At 39.6% G+C, this 21,318-nt stretch overlaps 1 protein-coding gene across 1 annotated transcript in view; it reads left to right on the top strand.

Annotated features, from left to right (window-relative positions):
* The window catches only part of LOC115244510 (Down syndrome cell adhesion molecule-like protein Dscam2), a 174,797-nt gene that overhangs the window by 147,917 nt on the left and 5,562 nt on the right, over positions 1 to 21,318 (top strand). The window contains exons 7-27 of the mRNA XM_029822201.1: positions 471 to 754; positions 7,768 to 7,912; positions 9,025 to 9,176; positions 9,791 to 10,063; positions 10,379 to 10,663; positions 12,114 to 12,413; positions 15,345 to 15,464; positions 15,746 to 15,919; positions 16,073 to 16,223; positions 16,737 to 16,885; positions 17,014 to 17,145; positions 17,455 to 17,755; positions 18,012 to 18,190; positions 18,299 to 18,468; positions 18,547 to 18,685; positions 18,763 to 18,880; positions 19,070 to 19,521; positions 19,891 to 20,072; positions 20,254 to 20,647; positions 20,821 to 20,964; positions 21,157 to 21,309. Coding sequence (XP_029678061.1) covers positions 471 to 754; positions 7,768 to 7,912; positions 9,025 to 9,176; positions 9,791 to 10,063; positions 10,379 to 10,663; positions 12,114 to 12,413; positions 15,345 to 15,464; positions 15,746 to 15,919; positions 16,073 to 16,223; positions 16,737 to 16,885; positions 17,014 to 17,145; positions 17,455 to 17,755; positions 18,012 to 18,190; positions 18,299 to 18,468; positions 18,547 to 18,685; positions 18,763 to 18,880; positions 19,070 to 19,521; positions 19,891 to 20,072; positions 20,254 to 20,647; positions 20,821 to 20,964; positions 21,157 to 21,309 — 4,397 coding nt within the window. The remainder of the gene's footprint in view (positions 1 to 470; positions 755 to 7,767; positions 7,913 to 9,024; positions 9,177 to 9,790; positions 10,064 to 10,378; positions 10,664 to 12,113; positions 12,414 to 15,344; positions 15,465 to 15,745; positions 15,920 to 16,072; positions 16,224 to 16,736; positions 16,886 to 17,013; positions 17,146 to 17,454; positions 17,756 to 18,011; positions 18,191 to 18,298; positions 18,469 to 18,546; positions 18,686 to 18,762; positions 18,881 to 19,069; positions 19,522 to 19,890; positions 20,073 to 20,253; positions 20,648 to 20,820; positions 20,965 to 21,156; positions 21,310 to 21,318) is intronic.

Genomic DNA, 21,318 nt, shown 5'->3' with positions numbered 1-21,318 from the left:
TAAACGAGAAAACCATGAATTCTTTAAATAACATAGAGTAACGCTCGCGAATGTTATTATGTTGAAAGCATTTTCTCGACGCTTCCGCTTGCAGGTGGTACGCGCAAACAGGTGCGGAACCAATGTTGGTACTCTCTGGGCCCAGAACTAGATTACTTGGTTCTGTACTGGCCATCGAGGCGGTAACATTAGAAGACAGCGGTGTGTACCGCTGTTCTGCTTCTAATCCTGGTGGGGAAGCGAGTGCCGAAATCAGGTAATACAGATTAAAATTAATCAAATAAATTATTGACAAATGTCAATTATTAATTACAGAATTGATAATCTATTATTATTATTTCGTTTACTCCATGCGTTTCAATTACATCTTGTCTCTTTAATGATTACATCATCACGCGTCGTCTGGTAGCATCGTGAGTTAAATGTAGCTCGTAGTTAACGTAATATCGATATTTTTATTATAACGCCAGGTTAATCGTGACGGCGCCTCTTCACGTGGAAGTGACGCCTATGTTACTCAGCGTTCACTTAGGAGGCAACGCCGAGTTCAGATGTGAGGTTGGTACACATCCACAGGCTGGACCGCATTTTATCACATGGTACAAAGACGGCAGGCAACTCCCAGGATCGGGAAGGCAATCGGAATTACTGAGGCTCAACGGAATCGGAAGGGATGATCGCGGCATGTATCAATGCATTGTGAGAAGATCGGAAGGTGATACGGCTCAAGCATCGGCGGAACTTCAATTAGGCGGTACGTAATATTTTCCTCATCATTCTCCTTTTATACGAATCACGGAAATTTTCGAAAAAGAGTCGCAAGCTTGACTTTTCGAATCAATGCAATGTTTAAATAAAAACGTATCGAAAATAATAACGCATAAAGTAATTGAAATTTTTAAGAGTTGCATTCGGTTGATAGATATTGCAACTATGCAATTTTGAATCAATTTGTAATTAAAATGTAGTTCTCCAGTTACGAATGAAAGTTTTTTCATTTTTATAGTATCATAGAGAAAAATGTGTATGGCTCAACGAAAAATAATATACGCCAATAAGAATGATTTAATTTTAAACAGTTACTCGAGCATGAAACATTCCGCATCTTAAATATACCCCGTTAAAGGCTCGACGTAACAATTCAGTTTCACGCGAAAAGTACCAATAACTACTTCGATAGCGAGTGTTGCATCATCCCCAGAGATATCTCGTATAATAACAGAGACATCTAGGACGGTGACCCGATCTCCTTACGCCAGGATATTGACTCTCAATCTCTCTCTCTTCCTCCCTCTTTTTCTCTCGCGTCATCTTCGAAAAGCATCGTCAAAGCGCCGTCCCAGCGAAAGGGAAGACACCGATGGTAGCGCACCGATCGACAGCCCGCGTTATACTACCTATCGAATTACACAGAACTTGATTACTCGGCAAAGAGGCGGCGGTCGCCGCGTGCCGAGCTGTCGGTCGAGAGGCAGGGAGCACTTTGAAGTGCAGAGGGATCTTCTTTTACAACGTTTTACCTCGTTTCGTAACTGTGCAACTTCGTCTTTGCCGTCTTTGTACCATCTCGTCGCGTCCTGTACAGGACGTCCGGTACCTTTCACGGTATCGACCGCTAATAGATATCTCGATGAATTTAAAGCCAGTTCTTTTTGGATAAAAAATGATAAAAAAAATTTTTGCAGCTCTAATTACAGAAATATTTAAAACAGGAAATTAAGAGGTTTCCGCGAATTAAATTTCATCAGCGAGGAGCTAGCAAAAACTTTGTTAGTCGGTCCCAAGTGAATTGCGTTTCTCGGTGGAGATTTAATTCGAAGTTTTGCTTCCCCGGAATATTCAACGTTGAAAATTTCAGAAGAAGCCGCAACGAGCAACGGCTGTTTGTAAAATATATTCGCGGATTATTAAAAATTCATTAAAGAATCTATTGCTAATAGTTGAATGTGTCGCACAGAGCGGTGCCGGACACACCCCGTATATCTAGATCAGGCGTTCGGGGATGTGGGCGGCAGAACAGGGCGACCAGCAGAGAGGAGGGGCCTTTGAAACAACAATGAAGTTAACGTCTCTCGCTCGTCAGCGTCAGTAATGCACGGAATTTACGTCAAAGGGAATTCGAGCGAGCGCCGACAGCAGGGATATCCCGGGGTGCGCGGACGAGTGAGACAAAGCGATCGCCGATGCAATTTCGCCGCGCGCGAGAACGGACGAGGCGGAGAAAAACCGCTCGGCTGCGGCCCGGTCGGAACGGAACGGCTGCAGAAAATTGGTGGTAAAGCTGGCCGTCGCCCTTGGAATTTCCACGTAAATAAAATCTCCGGAAGAGGGTACGGTGCCTCTCGAGCGCGAGAGGGCGGCGACGACGACGACGGAAAAAGGAAAAGGAAGGGGCGAGAGGAGATGCGACGCCGTGGCGTTCGTTATACGCTCGCGTCGCCTCATGCCTCGGCGCATCCTCGACACCGAGCGACGTCGAGATTCACCCGATGCTTGCGTCGTAACAACACGCGCGACACCCGGTGTGTATGTACACAGTGTACGTACATCCGCGTATACACAGATAACGCGCTTTCACGATGTAACGAGACGGAGGTGCGCAATGTAATTGAAAACGAGACGTCGGAGTAACTACTGCGATTGCTTTTTCATTATGGCGACAATTAAAGGCATAGACACGCGAGAATCCCTATTTTGTTGATTGCGCTGTTAACTCGATATAATGGTAACTTGTAATCTTTTGTATAGCATCAACTTTTTTTAAATTGGAGTATACGAAATAATAAATTTCGAAAAATAAAATAGTAAGTAAAATATAAAGTAAAATATAATTAAAAATTCAAAAGTCGGATAAAATTATATCATTATAATAATTGTGAATTATGCGTGTAATATAAAAATGTTTTTCTCTCATAAGGTATCAATTTCTATTCTTGAGCAAAGAAATATAATAAAAGTTACGTACTACGTAAGCCATTGTTTTGCAATTTTTACACAATTGCTGAAACACGTGGGTTTATGCGAAATTTTATTACTGTTTGCAGTGGTGGCTCAAGCATACAAAGTTGACGTGGAGGTGACGGGGGGAGCATCGAGGGGATGCACCGCGATATTACGCTGCATCATACCTAGCTACGTCAAAGATTTGGTGCGCGTCGTATCTTGGCTGCACGAGCCTTCGTCCTACATATATCCCTCGCTTCAAGGAGGTAAATGTTTGTTATAAGAATCTAGATACACAAGTTGTCAGTAAATCAAAGTTTTAAATATGTTTCGTAAAAAATTAACTAAAAAAAAAAACTAATTGAATAATTTTAAATGCATAATGTTTTATGTGTGTCCACATACAAGTAATTTGCCAAATAATATAATAAATAATTTCACACGCAAAAAAGATTATTCGCAGAAAAATGAATTTTTTGCGATTCTGCAACACGCGAGATATACGTAAGAATTAAGTCATACCATAAAAATAAAATAAAACGAAAAGCACATGTTGCAATTATTTCATAATTCGTGTACACGAAACCCGTGATTCTACGGTGCTAATTTTTCAATGAAAACTTTTGGTAGAGCTTTTAATTAAATAATTCAATTCCAGAGAAGCTTTCTATTTAAAAATAAACAACTATTTGTTTAATTTTTGATATTATTTTATATATATATATACATATATATCACTTCTACGTTCAATAAATTTTATTTTTATAGATATATATCTAAATGTGTTTTCAGTTTAATTAATATAACTGACATATAACTGGCTCTCTGGATAGCTTAACTCAAGGCTTTGTATTACAAGGACTGATACGAACCTGGGAAACATTTCGGACGGTTTACTGCGGATAACAGTGGTTTAATAAAGAAAAAAGAATTATATGTGCGATGCCGACAATACGAGGCGATTTTGGCGCGGTCACTGGTACGCTATGTTATACTCGGCCATATGGTCATTGCCTACGAGAACTAAAATTTAATATCCGCCGCGGACGCTCGCCGCTGAAATTTAATATCCACAATAATGCAGCGTCTCTCCTTCCGCAATGCGCGAAGCGAGATGCACGAATCGGGATTGTCGGGGACGCCGACCTCGCCGAGAACATCCGTTCATTAGTAGCACGCGGAGATTAATCAGATTTGCTGTAAACGTGGAGAGCCGTTCCCAGAAAATTGCATACACAAGAGGACACGAGATAGAAGAGTTATATAAGATAATTAAACACTTTGCGTTCCGCGATTTTATTAATAGTCGTAATTAGCAACCATTAAGCTGAAATACTAATCACAACGAAAATATTGTACCGTATATATATGCTTATGGACTTCGTTCCGGGGTTTACAGAGGCATAACAATCTAAAAGTCATCTTAACTGAAGTTGATAAATTGTAAATAAAAAAACATTCTCCAACATGACGTTCAATATCATAACTTCATGTATTATACGCGAACAAGTTCTCCCCGCATCGTATGCGCTGTCGCGATTGTGTCGATATCAGTTATAGCGTAATTCGCTGCATGTATTATATATAATCCCGGCTTATGTACACGCATGTACATACATATGCGTACATGTACGTGTATCTATCGTGAATGGAACCGCGCGCGCGCGCGCGGCTATAGGCTCTTTGTCGAATGTAATACCTAAACTACATAGACCATTCGGTCCACCTGATTTGGCGGGCAATCTATTCAGAAGGCTGCCTTATCACAGCTGCTGCTCTTAGCTTGTTATATCATGTCTCACTCTCTGAGTATATATGTTTATTAACCGCTATATATCGCGGTAAAAGTATAGATGCACTATGCGCAAAATATTTTCATACATGAACGCAAAAACATTTCGTTGTTTCTATTTTTATCAGTATCTCGTATTGAATGTATAGAAAACTTTTGACTATGTCACCGATCTATCAACAAATATTTTGATAACAGATTCTGTGACGAATTAAAATCGATATTTTATATCGAACATTTCACACAATCTGCAATATTAAATAAAACTTTCAAAATTCCTGAAGTAATAAAAATTCGCGAAGGAACAAAAAACAAGATGCGTTAATTAAGTTTGTTTTTCGGACAAACTCTTTAATTTTCAATATTACAATAAATATCTCTGTATTTTTTATTAGCATTTTAAATAAATGCTCTTCCAATTTATCGAAACATTAATTATTACAAATTAATAATGAGACAATTTCCCAATAAAATAAAAATATCTCCTACAAAAAAGCAATCTATTTTTATTATTATTATTATCTTTTTATAGTAATAAAAATTATAAATAATATTATTATTATTATTAGCAATATATTATTATCTTTTTAGAGAGAGAGAGAGAGAGAGAGAGAAAGTGCGCTCGGCAAATTGTGCGAAATGCATTCCGCCAAATTCAAGTACCACTCACTCGTAAAATCTACCCGGCGAAGTAGCCGCGTACGATTGGTCGGCAGTTACCGACGTTCTCGCGATTAGCGGACGCTTTATTGATTCGCTTCGATTGCCTCGGTTTCGGAGAAATCTGGGAGGAAAAAAGTGATTTCCGCGAAACACGTCGTTGCGCTATAATAAAATTGATATCAGTTTGTTTGATTATTAGCATACGAAAAATGTGCATTGGATGTAGGAAAATTAATTTTTGCCAGAGCTTTCCTCTATTTATTCTCTCTCCGGTATTAATGCAATACATATATATATATATGTACATATATGTATATATGTATATATATATGGACCTCAAGAACATATCTTTCGTGTATCGCCGCTGCACATAAAACGTTTCGCTCGCTACAATTTCAAACATCAGAATAAAAGCGCGAATTCTATGGTACGCAACAGAGAATAGAAGCGATGGCAGAAAAGTCATTTTCTCGACCGAATAAAACTGCCAAATTACTCAATTACAAATTAATAATGAGACAATTTCCCAATAAAATAAAAATATCTCCTACAAAAAAGCAATCTATTTTTATTATTATTATTATCTTTTTATAGTAATAAAAATTATAAATAATATTATTATTATTATTAGCAATATATTATTATCTTTTTTATTCAATCTATTTTACATATGAAAAACTGGAATAATTTTGATATTTATCGAATATATTCATACTTTGCAATTTTTGTACTGTATACATACACGATAGCAAATGGAGTAATTATGCACGTAAGCGTGCAACTTAATCACGAATTTGTAGATCTCAAAAAGATTAAAGTTTCTAGGGCAGGCTTTCGCAACTGTTTAGGATAATTGTGGTCGTTAAGCGTTGTATCCGGGTCCTTATCTAAGGAAGCCTCGAGTTTAGTTCGAGCGAGAACGGGGTACTCCCATGTCACGTAGATCTCTCGACCGAATAAAACTGCCAAATTACTCAAAATGAATTTCTCGTATTTCAATCGCAGCTGTACGCGCGCGCTTAAAGCGAGTTTTTACCAATTTGATTAACATCCGAGTGCTTTAATTTGCCATTTTTATCATTCCGTCAAAAATAATTGTGGCAATGTCGAGAACATCGGAGAAATGAAAATATAAATCCCACTATTCTATTGTAATAAAAGAATTCTCTTGTGACATTATAAGAAATCTCCGCTGAAATCAAAATATTTATACACAAACCAATATATACACGTATCGATCGATATTTTAATTCAATTATAACAAATATTTCTTTTTTATATCCGACGATTCGCACACAGATGTTTGACAGATATTGAATCGCGCGACGTACAATCAACGTAAAAGCGGTATAGAAGATGTTCCTGTTGAATGACAAACACATTTTCCTCCGGGATACCGTAATACTGCTGTCGCTATCACCATCACTTAAAATTCCATTTCATCGACCGGAGGTGAAACAGCCGCGATGTCGCGATTACGAGAGACGCGTTAATGATCGCCGAGAGGCATAGAGATGAGGATTCATCAATTTTCGCATGGATTCGCGAGCAAGAGAATCCGACATTCATTCGGACCATTTTCTTCCTTCCTTCTTCGAGAGCAGCGGGCCCATATTCTCTTTGCAACGCAACAGCGAAGCTTTTTTAATGACGATGGAATCGACATTTTTAATTACGAGTACAGCCGAATAAATCGACGCGGTTGTTGGATCACGATGAGCTCTTCTCTCGTGTTACACGGCCAAGATTCACATACAGAATCTTCTTCTACTACTCTCTCTCTCTTTCGCAGGCTTCGCGCACATCAGTCTTGTTTTCTCCGTGTTGCCGGAGTAACGTCGACAAAGAAAGGAGAAATATTCGTGCTTCCATGACGGCGGGTCCATTGTCTCTGGTATTTCCATCGCGATGTGCGCTGGGCGTGGCGGCTTTCAGGATCAGGATATCGTTCGCCTTCTTCTTTCCACGGCTCGCTCGTAACCCTTCGTTTAACCCCCGCTGCACTCGCATTTTATTGTCAGGTCACGGTACTCGCCTGGATTACATCGGTAATCCACATTTTCATAGCAGAGATAAATATTGTACAAATGTGTACGGGTATAAAATTTCCCAACATGAATATAAATACTAGGTTTGGGTTGTAAGATAAGAACGCGAAATATTTCTGTAATAATTTTTAAGAATGGAGAGTTTTAGCCGCGATATCGAATTTACATTAATTTCGCACCGCGTGCGTTTCTCTTTTATTTTAAACGGTCGCTTGCAGCTACATATTTCCACAAGTTTCAACAACTTTGATTAACGATAACACTTGGCGGCATAAAGTATCCGGCGCATAATTAAGCTCGACTTACACGTTAACGTTCCAGACGCGCCACCGGTACTCCTATACTCGTTCATCGAGCAAACACTCCAGCCAGGACCCGCCGTATCCTTAAAATGTTCCGCCGCAGGAAATCCTACACCACAGGTATCATGGGCGTTGGACGGTTTTCCCTTACCGACTAATGGAAGGTAAGTTCGTCCCTTAATTCTCTCTCTTAAATGACCTACATTTTTGCTGATATTCCGCATTTTCATTTTCGAGACTTCATATATCTCATAACTCACCGGTGTACCTAATGATACTACATAAAAGAAAAGAGAAAAGTGGAAAGAAAGAAAAAGAAACAATATCACGAGTCGTCATTTTATCCGTATAATTATGACATTGAGTTGTATCGATTACAATATCAAATATACGATTTTATTCTCTTTACGTTGTGTTATTATCACATGACGCATACACGCTATTATTGACGATATCAATAGCATTCGGAAAGGCGAAGTACGAAATCGAGATCGACGTTCTTGAAATGAAGGCGCCATCCAGAGTGCAAAACGCCCTAAACGTCGCCTATGCTATTATCATAACTGAATCGTAATTTCTGACGGTGTCATTTGCGATCCTCTCGCGAATGCGTGCGAGCAATTCCGTGTATAATATCCCAGGCGTAAACGAGAATATTTATCGCGTGTGGATGACGTATATACCGGCCACGTCGTTGAATATATACGTATATGCGCGAGCCCCACATGTAATTTAACGACTGATCGGTATAAAGGATCCATCATCTCGTGGATCTCGCCGTATACCGTTTTATCACCGCCTTTCTAGTCCGCCGCTCGTCTCGTATCTCTTCGTTCGTTGTCGGACGCAGTATCGTTGGCTATAGTTTTATTCTCGGCTAATGGAGATAGAATCTAAACAAATTTTAAACAATAATGCGCAATGATAACGCCGAGATATATCGCGAAATTTATGAGATCCCGCCGTTTTGAGATCTGTCTGATGCAGATCAATAATAGATAGAAACGTGTGTGAAATGCTTCTCTGAAAAATCTATGTACCTTTTTGCCATCGCGATTTTTATTGTGCTTCCATTACGTAACATTATACTCCTATTGTGCTAGAAATATTATTACTGTAACTGTGTGTGTATCTATGGGGGGGGGAGAAAATGCGAATATCAAAATTTAATTCTCTTTTTCTGTTAAATTCGATGAATACGACAAATTACTATGAATGTACTATTACTGCATAAATTGATTTTTTTAAATAAAAAACGCATTGATTGTTGCACAAGATTCGTCATTGGTCAATATGTAACGGTGCACGGCGACGTCATATCCCATGTCAATATAAGCCACGTTATGGTGGAGGATGGAGGGGAATATTCCTGCACCGCCGAAAATCGCGCGGGAAAAGTGACACATGCTGCGCGACTGAATGTTTATGGTACGTAACTTTCGTTAATTATTCTCATACGTAATATATAACTAGATAAAATACAAATAACATTAATTTTACATGATCCTCCAAAATTGATCATACATAACGATCCTCTTCTCGATTTTTTAATGACGCATCCATAAATAATAGCTTATCACTAATGTATGACTTGTGCTCACATGTAAACTATAATATATTATTGTGTTATATATTATTATGTATAATATATAATATTATTTTATTTTATTTACTTTATTATTTTATTATTATGTATAATATATGTATAACATATTATTGTATAATATATTATTATGTATACATTATTGTTGTTTATAAAAAAATGAGAATCTGATGCTCCATCATTATATTACATGATTATAAATTAAAGTAAGAATTAAAATTTAAACTTTTTATATATAAAAGAGAGAGAGAGAGAGAGAGAGAGAGAGAGAGAGAGAGATAGAGAGAGAGAGATATGTTCGAAAAATAATATTTCTTTTGCAGTAAAAATTGAATAAGATAATAACGTTTTTAAATCGGTTGTTATCGATTCTATCAATGTTTCTCGTTAGAGCTTTAAAATGCAGACAAATATATAAATGAAGAAATTTCTCATCTAGGACTTCCGTACATACGCCTGATCCCGAAAGTGACCGCCGTCGCTGGCGAGGCTCTCCGTTTGAAATGTCCCGTGGCTGGGTATCCGATCGAGGAGATCAAGTGGGAGAAATCGAGCCGCGAGTTACCGGACAATCTGCGTCAGAAAGTACTTCCGGACGGCACCCTGATGATTACCAACGTGCAGAAAAATGGCGACCCTGGCGTATACACCTGTTGGGCCAGGAACAAGCAGGGTCACAGCGCCAGGAGATCCGGAGACGTCGCGGTGATCGGTAAGGCATATCACTTCCGGTTTCCTACGATAACAAATTGTCGCAGATGGACCATTCCGACGGAAGACGATCTGGTAACGGATGCCATGAGAAGACGAGGGCGATTCGCAAGATCGGGAAGACAAATTCGAGCATTACCGAATGATTAATCAAAAGACGAGGAACAAAGATGAAGGTCACGTGGGCCAAGAGCGGTAGAGATAATTTCTAGGATTGCGCACGCAAGGGGAGACGCAGACACACGGCCATGTGTTACCGATTGCCGTCTATGTATTGTACGTGCGCTCACGAGCTCTCTCGTTGTTATTATTCCAGTTCCCCCCAAAATTAGCCCGTTCACGGCAGATCGCGATTTGCACCTCGGCGAGCGTACCACCCTGACATGCTCGGTGACTCGAGGCGATCAGCCGCTGTCCATCACGTGGCTCAAAGACGGACGCTCGATGGGACCGTCGGAGCGCGTCACTGTCACCAATGTGGACCAGTACAATAGCATACTGATGATTGAAAGTTTATCTCCAGATCACAACGGCAACTACTCGTGCGTGGCCCGTAATGTGGCCGCAGAGGTATCGCACACGCAGCGGCTTGTGGTTCATGGTAATCCTCCTCTAGGCCCCCTACAATTTGCCCGACGACCGCCTGACCGCCCGAGTTTTGCGTGTGCGTGTGCGTTGCGTGTGCGCGTGCGAACCACATCGGCCGGTTTCGAAAATGGGTCGCGCGTGTAAAAATTGCATGTGGATATCTTGTGTTCTTATTATAAACGTCAACGTTGTTACATTTTGATTCGCGAAAATGCAAAATCCGTAAACAGTTTCGTTTAATGTGAAGAAGAATAATAAAATTTAAATCCGACGATGCTTCCAAGCGACCCATGACGATGACCTCGCCGACTTTTCGTCACCAAGGAACGTAGAGACTTGGTGACATGTAATTAAAGATTGCTCACGCTTAGCGTGACTCTTCCTTATGCACGATACCCGCTTCTACCTCTCCCACACGTCCTCGAAGGGAAGTCGCACTTCGACTTCTCGAGAGCGACGCCGCGCGTTTCCTCCATAACATCTAGTTATATGTCTAACAATCTATCTTATCCGCGTTACACTTTTAATTTTTGCAAAAATATATGCAAAAGGTAATTAAATATCTTGAAGAGGAAACGGACGCGGTAGCTTCGGAAAAATGAACGAACGCTCGCTCTTATATTGGAAAGAATCGGATGCTGCGTGCAAGTGTGCAATGTCAATTTAAGTGTATAAGGTGTGAGGGCGTCAGGGGCAGGTCCGCGGCGGGGCCACCCTCTCTCTCCTCTACATTGCTACGTTACTATACTGCCTCTATTGTACATATTCTACATATATACATATTATATTCTATATATATATCTATACATATACATGGACGTACTACTGTTTATATGAGAAGCGGAAGGAACGAAAACGAAAAAAAAGAAATATATATATATATACACATACTGTAAATCTATATATATATATATTCAAAGCAAAAAACGGAATTTCAATAGCATATCTCATACATTCGCGCAAACGAAAAAGTGCTGCCTTTGATAATTCTATGGAATAAAAGCCGTGGAAGCTGCGATTTCGCGCGAAACTAATCATCTTTCCGATTTCGATGAAATTGTCTCGTCAATTCAATGATGTAGGAAATTTAATACGTTTTTTCAATATATATATGTACGATGAATAGTATGAAAAATCACATTTTTCTCTACACAAAAGATGTAATCTTTTATATGGGAAAATATAATTTTTCGTATGGGATTGAAAAATGTAATCTTTATATGGGAAATTGTGGCAATATGAACGAATCGCGATAAAGAAAGAGAAAAAGTTTAAAGTAAAAAATTATGTATATATATATATTCATATATATATATATATATATATATATATATATATATATTTATATATATATGTATGAAAAAAAACACATATACCTGGTATTACAAGGTTCTTGCGTTTTTTGGTGCCATCTTTTTCTTGCTCTCACGTATGGTTCTCTCTTCTCTCTTGACCTTTTCCAGTACCCCCTATTATTGAGCCATTTACGTTCCAAGAGGGACTATCCGAGGGGATGCGGACGCGGACGGTGTGCGGGGTCGCGGCGGGAGATCCACCCCTAACCATATCCTGGCTGAAAGACGGCCAAAATCCTTTTCCCTTGCCGCCGAATCTGGCCTCCGTCGCAAACGTCTCCCAACTGGATCCCTACTCGAGCCTCCTCAGTATAACGAATCTTGCGGCCGAGCACTCCGGCGACTATACCTGCGTCGCCGCGAACCCCGCCGCCGAGGTCAGGTACACGGCCAAGCTACAGGTAAAAGGTAACTAGATGATCGCCGACCCTTGTCCTAGCGTTCCTAATAATCGCCTTGTCAATCCCATAATTGTTTCATCCTAGATCTAAAAATTAAATTATCAGATTATTAATTATAGATTTCTAATTCGTATTCTTTTCAAATTTATAGGAATCTTATTATAAAATTGTTTACATAGATTAAGTTAATTGATATTTAAAAATGTTTGAGCGTTAATTTAAAGCGTAAAATATCTTTAAAAAAATTATATATATATATACAATTTAAATAATAAAAAAATTTTTCGTAAATTTAAATCATGAAATACAACGTTATATATGTCGAGAAAAGTTATTAAAGAAATTTCCAATGATTTTGTACTTACAATTAGATATTCGTAACGAGATGCAAAGTTTCGAGATTTCGGGGTCCAACGTCATCTTGCAAACATCCATTCCACAGCCCCTTGTCAACCGCTCTCCAGTCTCAGTCGCTATTTCATCATCCATCGTCATCGACATATCATCGCGCTTATTGACTCGGTTCCCGCTTCACCATAGCTCATCATAGTTGTGTTCTCGCCAGGATGTGACATTTAGAGAGACTGTAGTCCACGGCTTAAAGACGATACTGTAATTTCGAGCGACAGCATATTCAGGCGAGATCACGATCGTTACGCACTTACCCTTGCCCCTCCGCCCCTCCCTCTCATTCTTTTCATTCACTTCTCGTTCCTTAACCTAATGAATTTATCCTAGAAATCCATTCGAGATCTTCCTTCTTAACCCAGACACAGTGTGTATTACATTTGCGTTGCTTTGGCTCTCTGGGAATGCGTCGGTATCTCGTGGATCCCCGAGGTTTGCTTGACTTGACCGAATAATAAAGGTAACAGTTTGCACCTTTCCTTATTTTTTACTCGTTTCAACAACAACTACAACAACAACAGCAACAACTGCAGCTACAATAAATGAAAACGAAAAAGATTTTTTCTGGCCTGAGATGCGTGCGTGCGTGTGAGCATCGATATTTCATTCGGCATGATCTCTTTTCGTAGTCGTAGATCACTCTGCCTGCACATTTTACGTGTAAATATATATATATATCTCTGTATATGTGTATGTTTATAAAATTATATTTAATTATCTATATATCTATATATATATATCAAGTATCTTGATCACCCGAGTGCGAGCACGTGCCACTACGCTCACGACCAATCTTCACCGACCTTTGCGCTGGCTCTTTGGGCTCGTTGGAAGACAACTTTTATTCACTTCTGCATGTCTTCTCACCATCTCTACCTATCTATCTATCTATTTCCGTCTTTTTCTCTTTCTCTCTTTCTTTCTTTCTTTCTCTTCTTTCTGTCTGTCTCTCTTTCTCATTTTTATATTTCTTTCGTCGCAACAGGACGAGAATGCGAACGCTCGCATAACGCATTTGCAAGCTCTTTTTCGCGTGAAAGTAGACGAACGATTCTACAAGAGTAATAAAAAGATTTTAAACATTCATCGAGATTGATAGAGCCTTAAGTTCTTAAGAATGTATTTAAAGAATTCGAATTCGAGCGTACGTCTTCCGCTTCGTTAGCGACTGGTAATGTAGGCTAGTAGTACATATATTATTAATTAAATTCGTACTTTATCGAACTAGTCGTTAGACGCGGGTACTTACATATACATATATATTGTTATTATTATTATTGTTATCATTATTATTATTCGCCTCCTTCACGAGGTCCGCACCCAAACACATCCCGCCCTTGCGTACCACTTTCCGAGAGTTCTACTTGTTTCACACGCCATCGTTTGGGCTCAAGTATATATATATATTTGTATACTCACGTTACATATATATTATATACATATACGTCTATATATCTATATCTATCTATCTATATATATATTATATATTGTCGCACGCGATCGATGCGTGGCCGATATTTTGCCGTCTTGTAAAACGTTGAAAACTCCCACTCACAGTATCTCGCTTGTGCAGCGTTTTTTTCACCACAGTAAGAAGTAGAACCTTGCCAAACAAATACACCTAATCGTACAAGAACCAACCCTTACGAGACTTTGTCGACAAATCGATGCGCGACGCAAAATCTCGCGCCTGGTCGAGAAACTTGGACGATCAAGCATCCGTCTTACTTTTTTTCCTTTTTTTTTTTACGAGCTAAGAGCTGTATACGTATACCATTGTATCGCGCGCTATCATAGAAACGCCTTCGTTTCGTTGTCCTTGTTGGTAGCTCCTAGGAGAGTTAACGTTGCAGATAATAGATGATCGATTGCCCTTGTCCCTTGTCACTTTCCTTGTTACCCTGTTGCCGTGTTGAACATAGAGGTGAATTGTCTGCTGCTGCCTGGCGTGCGAATGACACGAGACTTTATATATATATATATATCAATTGACACCCGCGAAATACGCCTCGCATCGATTCATGAACCCCTGATTCTCCAACTCTACCCCCACCTACATACTTACCTTCATTCTCACTGTATCTTCTCTCAGTATCTTTATCAGTTTCTTCATCATGCAAATAGCCGCGTACGTCGCGTCAAAAGCGTGGAAATTTCAGAACTGCAAAAGTCGAACTGAACGAAAGTAGCGCATTATTTCAAAAGAAAGATCAAAAGAACATTCCGGAGCTTCACACGCGAGACTATTTCTCTGTGTGTACATCTCTCTTTTTCTCTTTCTCTCTTTCACGTCTATTTTATCGGTTTGTTTGAGATTCGATCTCTTTGACGACGCGTAGAGTCGCGCGTTGAAAGCGACACGAGCTCACGTAGCTTCCTTTCGTTCGCGCCGTGCTTTTTTACGATTCTCCGTCTATCGTGAAAACGTACCTGTCTCTAAATCGCTAACGACCAGTAAAGCAAGACATAATAAGTTGAACATTGGCACTCGTGACGGATTTGTGTAAAGCGGCTCTCTCTGACGTTGCAGTGCCGCCCAGATGGATCGTCGAGCCGATCGACGTGAGCGTCGAGAGGAACCGCCACGTTGCTTTGCACTGCCAAGCGCAGGGCGTCCCGACACCGACGATCGTCTGGAAGAAAGCCACCGGTGAGACGAACAAAGCAATTTTGATATCCAATATTTTACCGTGCGAGATTTATCTATTTTTTATTTATCAGAACTCGTTAGAAACGGATTAATTTTACTACTTACAAGATACTTTCTGTTTGAAACTATTCTGTTTTTTTTTTTTTTGGTTTAGCTTAAAGGGTATAATGAAAAGAAAATATTTTTTTTAAAATTTTTTTTTTTTTTTTTTTTTTTTTTTAGCTTAAAGTGTATAATGAAATATTAGTTGACTTTGATGCGGTACATTTTTTTTTTAACAGGAAGCAAAGCTGGTGATTACGAGGAGTTGCGTGAAAGAACGTACACCAAAATCCTCAGCAACGGCACGCTGTTGCTGCAACATGTGAAAGAAGACAGAGAAGGTTTCTATCTATGCCACGCGAGCAACGGCATAGGAAGTGGTTTAGGCAAGGTCGTGCAGTTAAAAGTCAATTGTGAGTAAAATATTTGAATCGCGTTTTGCAATTAAATAACACGCTTTTCAATAACACGTATGGTGAGCGTAATATCAATAATACGAGCACAGCCTTCGTCTTATTTTTATCTTGCCATTCAATTTCTCTGTGTGTCGCTTTGCGGTTTTATAGCATCTCCGTATTTCGCGGCACCGTCGCGGCTCGTAACCGTAAAGAAAGGGGATACGGCGACGTTACACTGTGAGGTACACGGCGATAAGCCGGTTACCGTTACCTGGCTGAAAGGCGGCAAAAGCGAGCTTAATCCCTCGACGAATTACCGGTAAGTTGAGATTAACTGTACGTAGTATAATCATCGAAAGGAGTTCGCGGACGCGATAAATCGATACGCGATGAATTAACCGAAACTTGCGCACGGCGCAAAATCTCTACCTTGCTACGATTCTCGTTAAATTATCGCCTCTCGCTCGTTCAGTGTGCCACATTTATGGCGAGCCGTGCGTTATTCTCGATAAATCGATCGCATCGAGCGGAATTTAGCAAATAAAATATGACGGTTAAGATATTAATAATGAATACCGGGCTGATAATAGAGAAGGCACGTCAAGTTTATTCACTCTTGAAAAATGCAAGAGAGCGCACCATATATCCAATTGAAAGGGTGAAATAAAATCCATTTATCCGTTTATTAAGAGAATACCGAAATATGTTGTTCAAAGGGAGTTGTAAAATATTAGCGTGTAACTTTTCTGTGTGATGCGACGGCATATGAATATTTCATAGTTGTGCCTCTCGCACAGAGTTTTTAATGGACTTTTATAAATTTGCTATAAAGCGTCGCAGTGAAGCAGGAAGTAACACCGGACGGTATCATAGCGCAATTGCAAATCTCATCGGCGGAAGCCGCCGACAGCGGTGCGTATTTTTGCCAGGCGAACAATCTTTATGGCCGCGATCAGCAGCTGGTGCAACTCCTCGTGCAAGGTACGATACGATTTTGTAGGTCAATTCGCCCCGATATGGAATAATTGAATTCCAAATGTAATATTCTTGCGCTATGCGCATATATATCGACACATGAGTGCATTAATATCGAATTCCGCACGTTTTAGAGCCACCACAACCACCGAACGCCCTAGAAACTGCCATGGTGGCGAGTCGTAGCATTAACGTTAAGTGGCAACATAAGTCGCAGGACACTAGCGAGGTCACCAAATACATTCTTCAGTACAAAGAGGGCGAAGGTAAATTATTATTCACGTGAAATAAGATATAATATATGAAATTCAGTTTTAAGTAAGTATAATTTTACATTTAGTTAAATAATTATTCTGTTGGAAATTGTAACTTATTTATCCAAATAATATCATGCGTATAAAAAAATAATCGTAACATTAACAAATATAATTTTATCTGTACTTCTCTTTATATTCTTTCAATATATTTCTTCAAAATTTACTTTTTATCCTGATCATCTGGCATAAGAAGTCATTTTTTTCGATCTATCATCTTTAACATGTAGCTAAATAAAATCTTGAAATTGAAACCGCTAGGTGGAATGTGGCAGCAACAAGAGTTTACCGGACCACCATTGCCGTATGCGGCATTAATCGATGACCTGAAACCAGCCACGAGATATACCATACGCGTGATAGCGGAAGGTCCAGCGGGTCGATCTGTCCCTTCGGCGGAACTTATCGTCAGGACTGAACCGCAGAGACCAGCTGGTCCGCCGATGAATCTCGCAGCTCGAGCACTTTCCTCGTCGGAGATTCTCGTCAGTTGGTCACCGCCGTTGGCGGAGCTTCGTCACGGTGACATACAAGGTTTCAACGTCGGTTACAAAGAAACGAGGTAACTATTATTTAAGAATTTTCAAGTATAAAATAACAAATATAAAAGTATTATATATTCAATAAATTATAAAATTTGTAGTAATTTTTGTAGTAATATATTTGGATGTCGATTAAAATTCTATTTGATATTGAACGTCTCCTTGAACTGACCGCATCTAAAAAAAAAAAAAAACTAAAATTAAATTTTTTATAGAATTATGAATACTTTATAAATACCTTAGCGGAAAAGAACGAGCAGGATATTCTTATTGCAGCTCGAACAATCCATCGTACAACTTCAGCTCCGTGTCGGGTGACGGGGAAGAAGGTGGCGGGGAGCTTCGACTTACAGGTCTCAGGCCTTACACTAGGTACACTCTAGTCGTTCAAGCTTACAATCAAGTCGGACCAGGACCTTTGTGCGAACCATTGCTCACGCAGACGTTGGAAGACGGTGATTATTATGAATTTTTTTGAAAAATCCTTATTCGTTTATCTTGTTTTTCTCTATTATTTTTAAGATGGATTTTTAAGACAATTGTTTAGAAACGATTGTTTGCAGTTCCCAGCATGCCACCAGATGATGTGAGATGTGCGGCGCTCACTTCTCAGTCCTTGCAAGTGTCCTGGCAACCTCCGCCCAACACACACAGCAACGGCATTATTCAAGGCTACAAATTGAATTACGAACCAATTTTGGCGGATGCGTGGCGAGGACTGGACGAGATGGAGGTAATTATTCTTTCAAATTAATCATTTGTTTCCTGTATATTCTCCTAATCGCAATTAATTAGTTGATTTCATGATTAGGTTCGTAAAACGAGCGCTCTAACGACGGTTCTAACTGGACTTAGGCGGTACACTAATTACACTATTCAGGTTTTGGCTTATACCAGAATCGGCGACGGTGTGCCCTCCACAACAATTTACTGTCAGACGGATGAAGACGGTGATTTATTTGACATTCCAAAATAATCTCTTCTGGTAAAATTTTACTAAGTATTTTTCTCTCGTTTTTTTATTTAGTGCCAGGCAGCCCGGCTGATATCAAAGTCGTCGTGAGCTCGCCGCAAGCTCTCTTTATCTCATGGCTACCTCCACTCGAACCGAATGGAGTTATTACGAAATACAACCTTTACACAAGGTAAAAATAAAACAAATTACGATATATTTTACACACGGTAAAAAGAAAACAGAATTTGTGTTACTATTTCCACCTTGTCTGTCTCGTATATCTATGTAGCCAAAAGATCTTATATCTCGCATAAAATCAAATTTTTTATCACATTTATTCTTTTATCAAGTTGGCAAAGATAATAAAATAATTCTGCAGAGTTGTTGACGGACGGGAGGAACTCAATCACGGTAAGAAGACGTTACCTGCCACGAGCACGTATTTCGAGGCGACCGACTTGCAGCAACACGTCGAGTATCAATTCTGGGTAACCGGTAGTACCCGGATGGGCGAAGGTCAGAGTTCGAGGGTGACGGCGCAGGTGCCGACGAATCGAGTGCCAGCCAGGATCACGTCTTTCGGCGGGCACATGGTGCATCCGTGGCGGAGTTCGGTCACTTTGGCGTGTAACGCGGTCGGGGATCCGACGAGAGAATGGTACAAGGGTACTACGGAGCAGATGCGCACCGATCCTGCCAGAAACGTGCAGATCTTGACGACCGGAGAACTCGTGTTGTCGAATCTTCAGTCGCAGGACAGCGGGAATTACACCTGTCAGGTGGAGAACTCCCAAGGCAGCGACAAGCTGCATTATACTCTCACGGTGCAAGGTAATTCTCTTTTGCAATTAATCCGTTTTTTTATTTTTATCCTATGCTTATATCTTAATAAGCAAGAACATTATAAGAGAGTATCTCTTATGTATTATACAATATTATTATGTAATATCATTAAAACGATTATTTATATATCTATCTATTCGATGCTATTATAATGATTATAATATATGAATATAATGTTATTATAATGAGATTATAATATTGCTACATGATTATGGATGACGATACCAATATACTGCTAAATAGATTTTAATAATAGCTGATCGCGCGCGCTAAATCAATTCACTACGTAGATTCTAATTTAGCGACTATAAAGCAGAATATTAATGTAGTCTAGAATAACATCACCGACTGTTGCAGTTCCGCCCAATGCTCCCGTATTATATGTAACTAGCTCCACGTCGAGTAGTGTATTACTGCATTGGAAATCTGAGCACAACGGTGGCGCACCGTTGACGGGTTACACACTATATTATCGAACTACTCACGGTACTCTCGATGAGTTACAATTATCTCGTCACGCTACCAACCACGAATTAAAGGTAAACTTGTCCGAAATCAAGAAATATTTGAAATATTTTTATTGATGAAATTAATAAAAAATATTAAAGCACGATTAATTAGTACATGTTTAAAGCGATTGTCATCGAGTTAACAATAGAAGTAAAAATTAAATTGATCGAAAACAACAGGCAAAAAGAAACAATTGCAATTTTTTAACAGGGGCTGCTGTGCGGGAACACGTATCAGTTGTATTTAACGTCGCACAATAAGATCGGCAGCAGTCCACCGTCTCCGGTGCTCTCGATTCGAACTCAGGGTCAAGCTCCGGGAATTCCACCATCGGCCGCTTTCGTCAGCCCGAACTCCACTACTTTGGTGCTACGATTGCACGTCTGGCCTGATAATGGATGTCCCATAAAGTACTTTGTTATTCAATACAGACCTATAAACGAGTTTCACTGGACTCTGGTGTCGAACAACGTCAAAATGCAACGGCGATTCGTCGTGACAAATTTAACACCGAGCTCGGTCTATCAGCTCAAGGTCGAGACCCATAACGTGGCTGGTAGTAATCAGGCAGAGTTCACGTTTGTGACATTGACGAAGGAAGGTGGTAAGTTTGAAAATAGGTTTAGGTCGAAATAATGTAAAATAAAAGAAAAATTAATATAAGAGTAGCGCAATTTTTAAGCAATTCAGGAAACGACAGTCAAGCTACGCCATCCGATAGAACTACTACGTTTTAACACATATATCCAAAAGCACTGTGTTTCTGTAACTTTGCAGAATCACCGCCTCCAGGACTGTCAAAGCGCGGAATAACGTCGGTCATGCCGTTTTATGCGGACATTAAAGTGATACTGCCATTGATCGTGGCTACTATCGCGCTGGTCGCCGCAGCGGTAATCGTCGCCTTTCGTTGGAGGAACAGTGAGTTCACTTTGACGAACATGCAATTATTTCTCAAATTTATTTTATAAAATAGTTTTTGTTATTAATTTTAATTTTATATTTAAATATATTCTATCAACAATACTGTATTCTAAATATATCTGCAAATATTTTTTTAATATATGAAAAAAATAATGCTGAGAGCGATTAATAAAAAGATGCGTTTGCCAGGATATTTGGGGGGTCCGGTGCAACGGCCGATGAAAGAATCCCAAGAGAATCAACAAAATGCCGAAACACAACGAGAGCGTTATTATGCCACGATACACAAAGTGGCTCTGCAACAAGCGGCAAATACGGGCGCTGGACCTGACAAGATTCCAGGTGAACCTT

This window comes from Formica exsecta, unplaced genomic scaffold (assembly GCF_003651465.1).
Source record: "Formica exsecta isolate Colony F162 unplaced genomic scaffold, ASM365146v1 scaffold82, whole genome shotgun sequence".
Taxonomy (NCBI): domain Eukaryota; kingdom Metazoa; phylum Arthropoda; class Insecta; order Hymenoptera; family Formicidae; genus Formica; species Formica exsecta.
The sequence above is the reverse complement of the archived record's forward strand: the minus strand, read 5'-3'. Positions and strand labels throughout refer to the sequence as shown.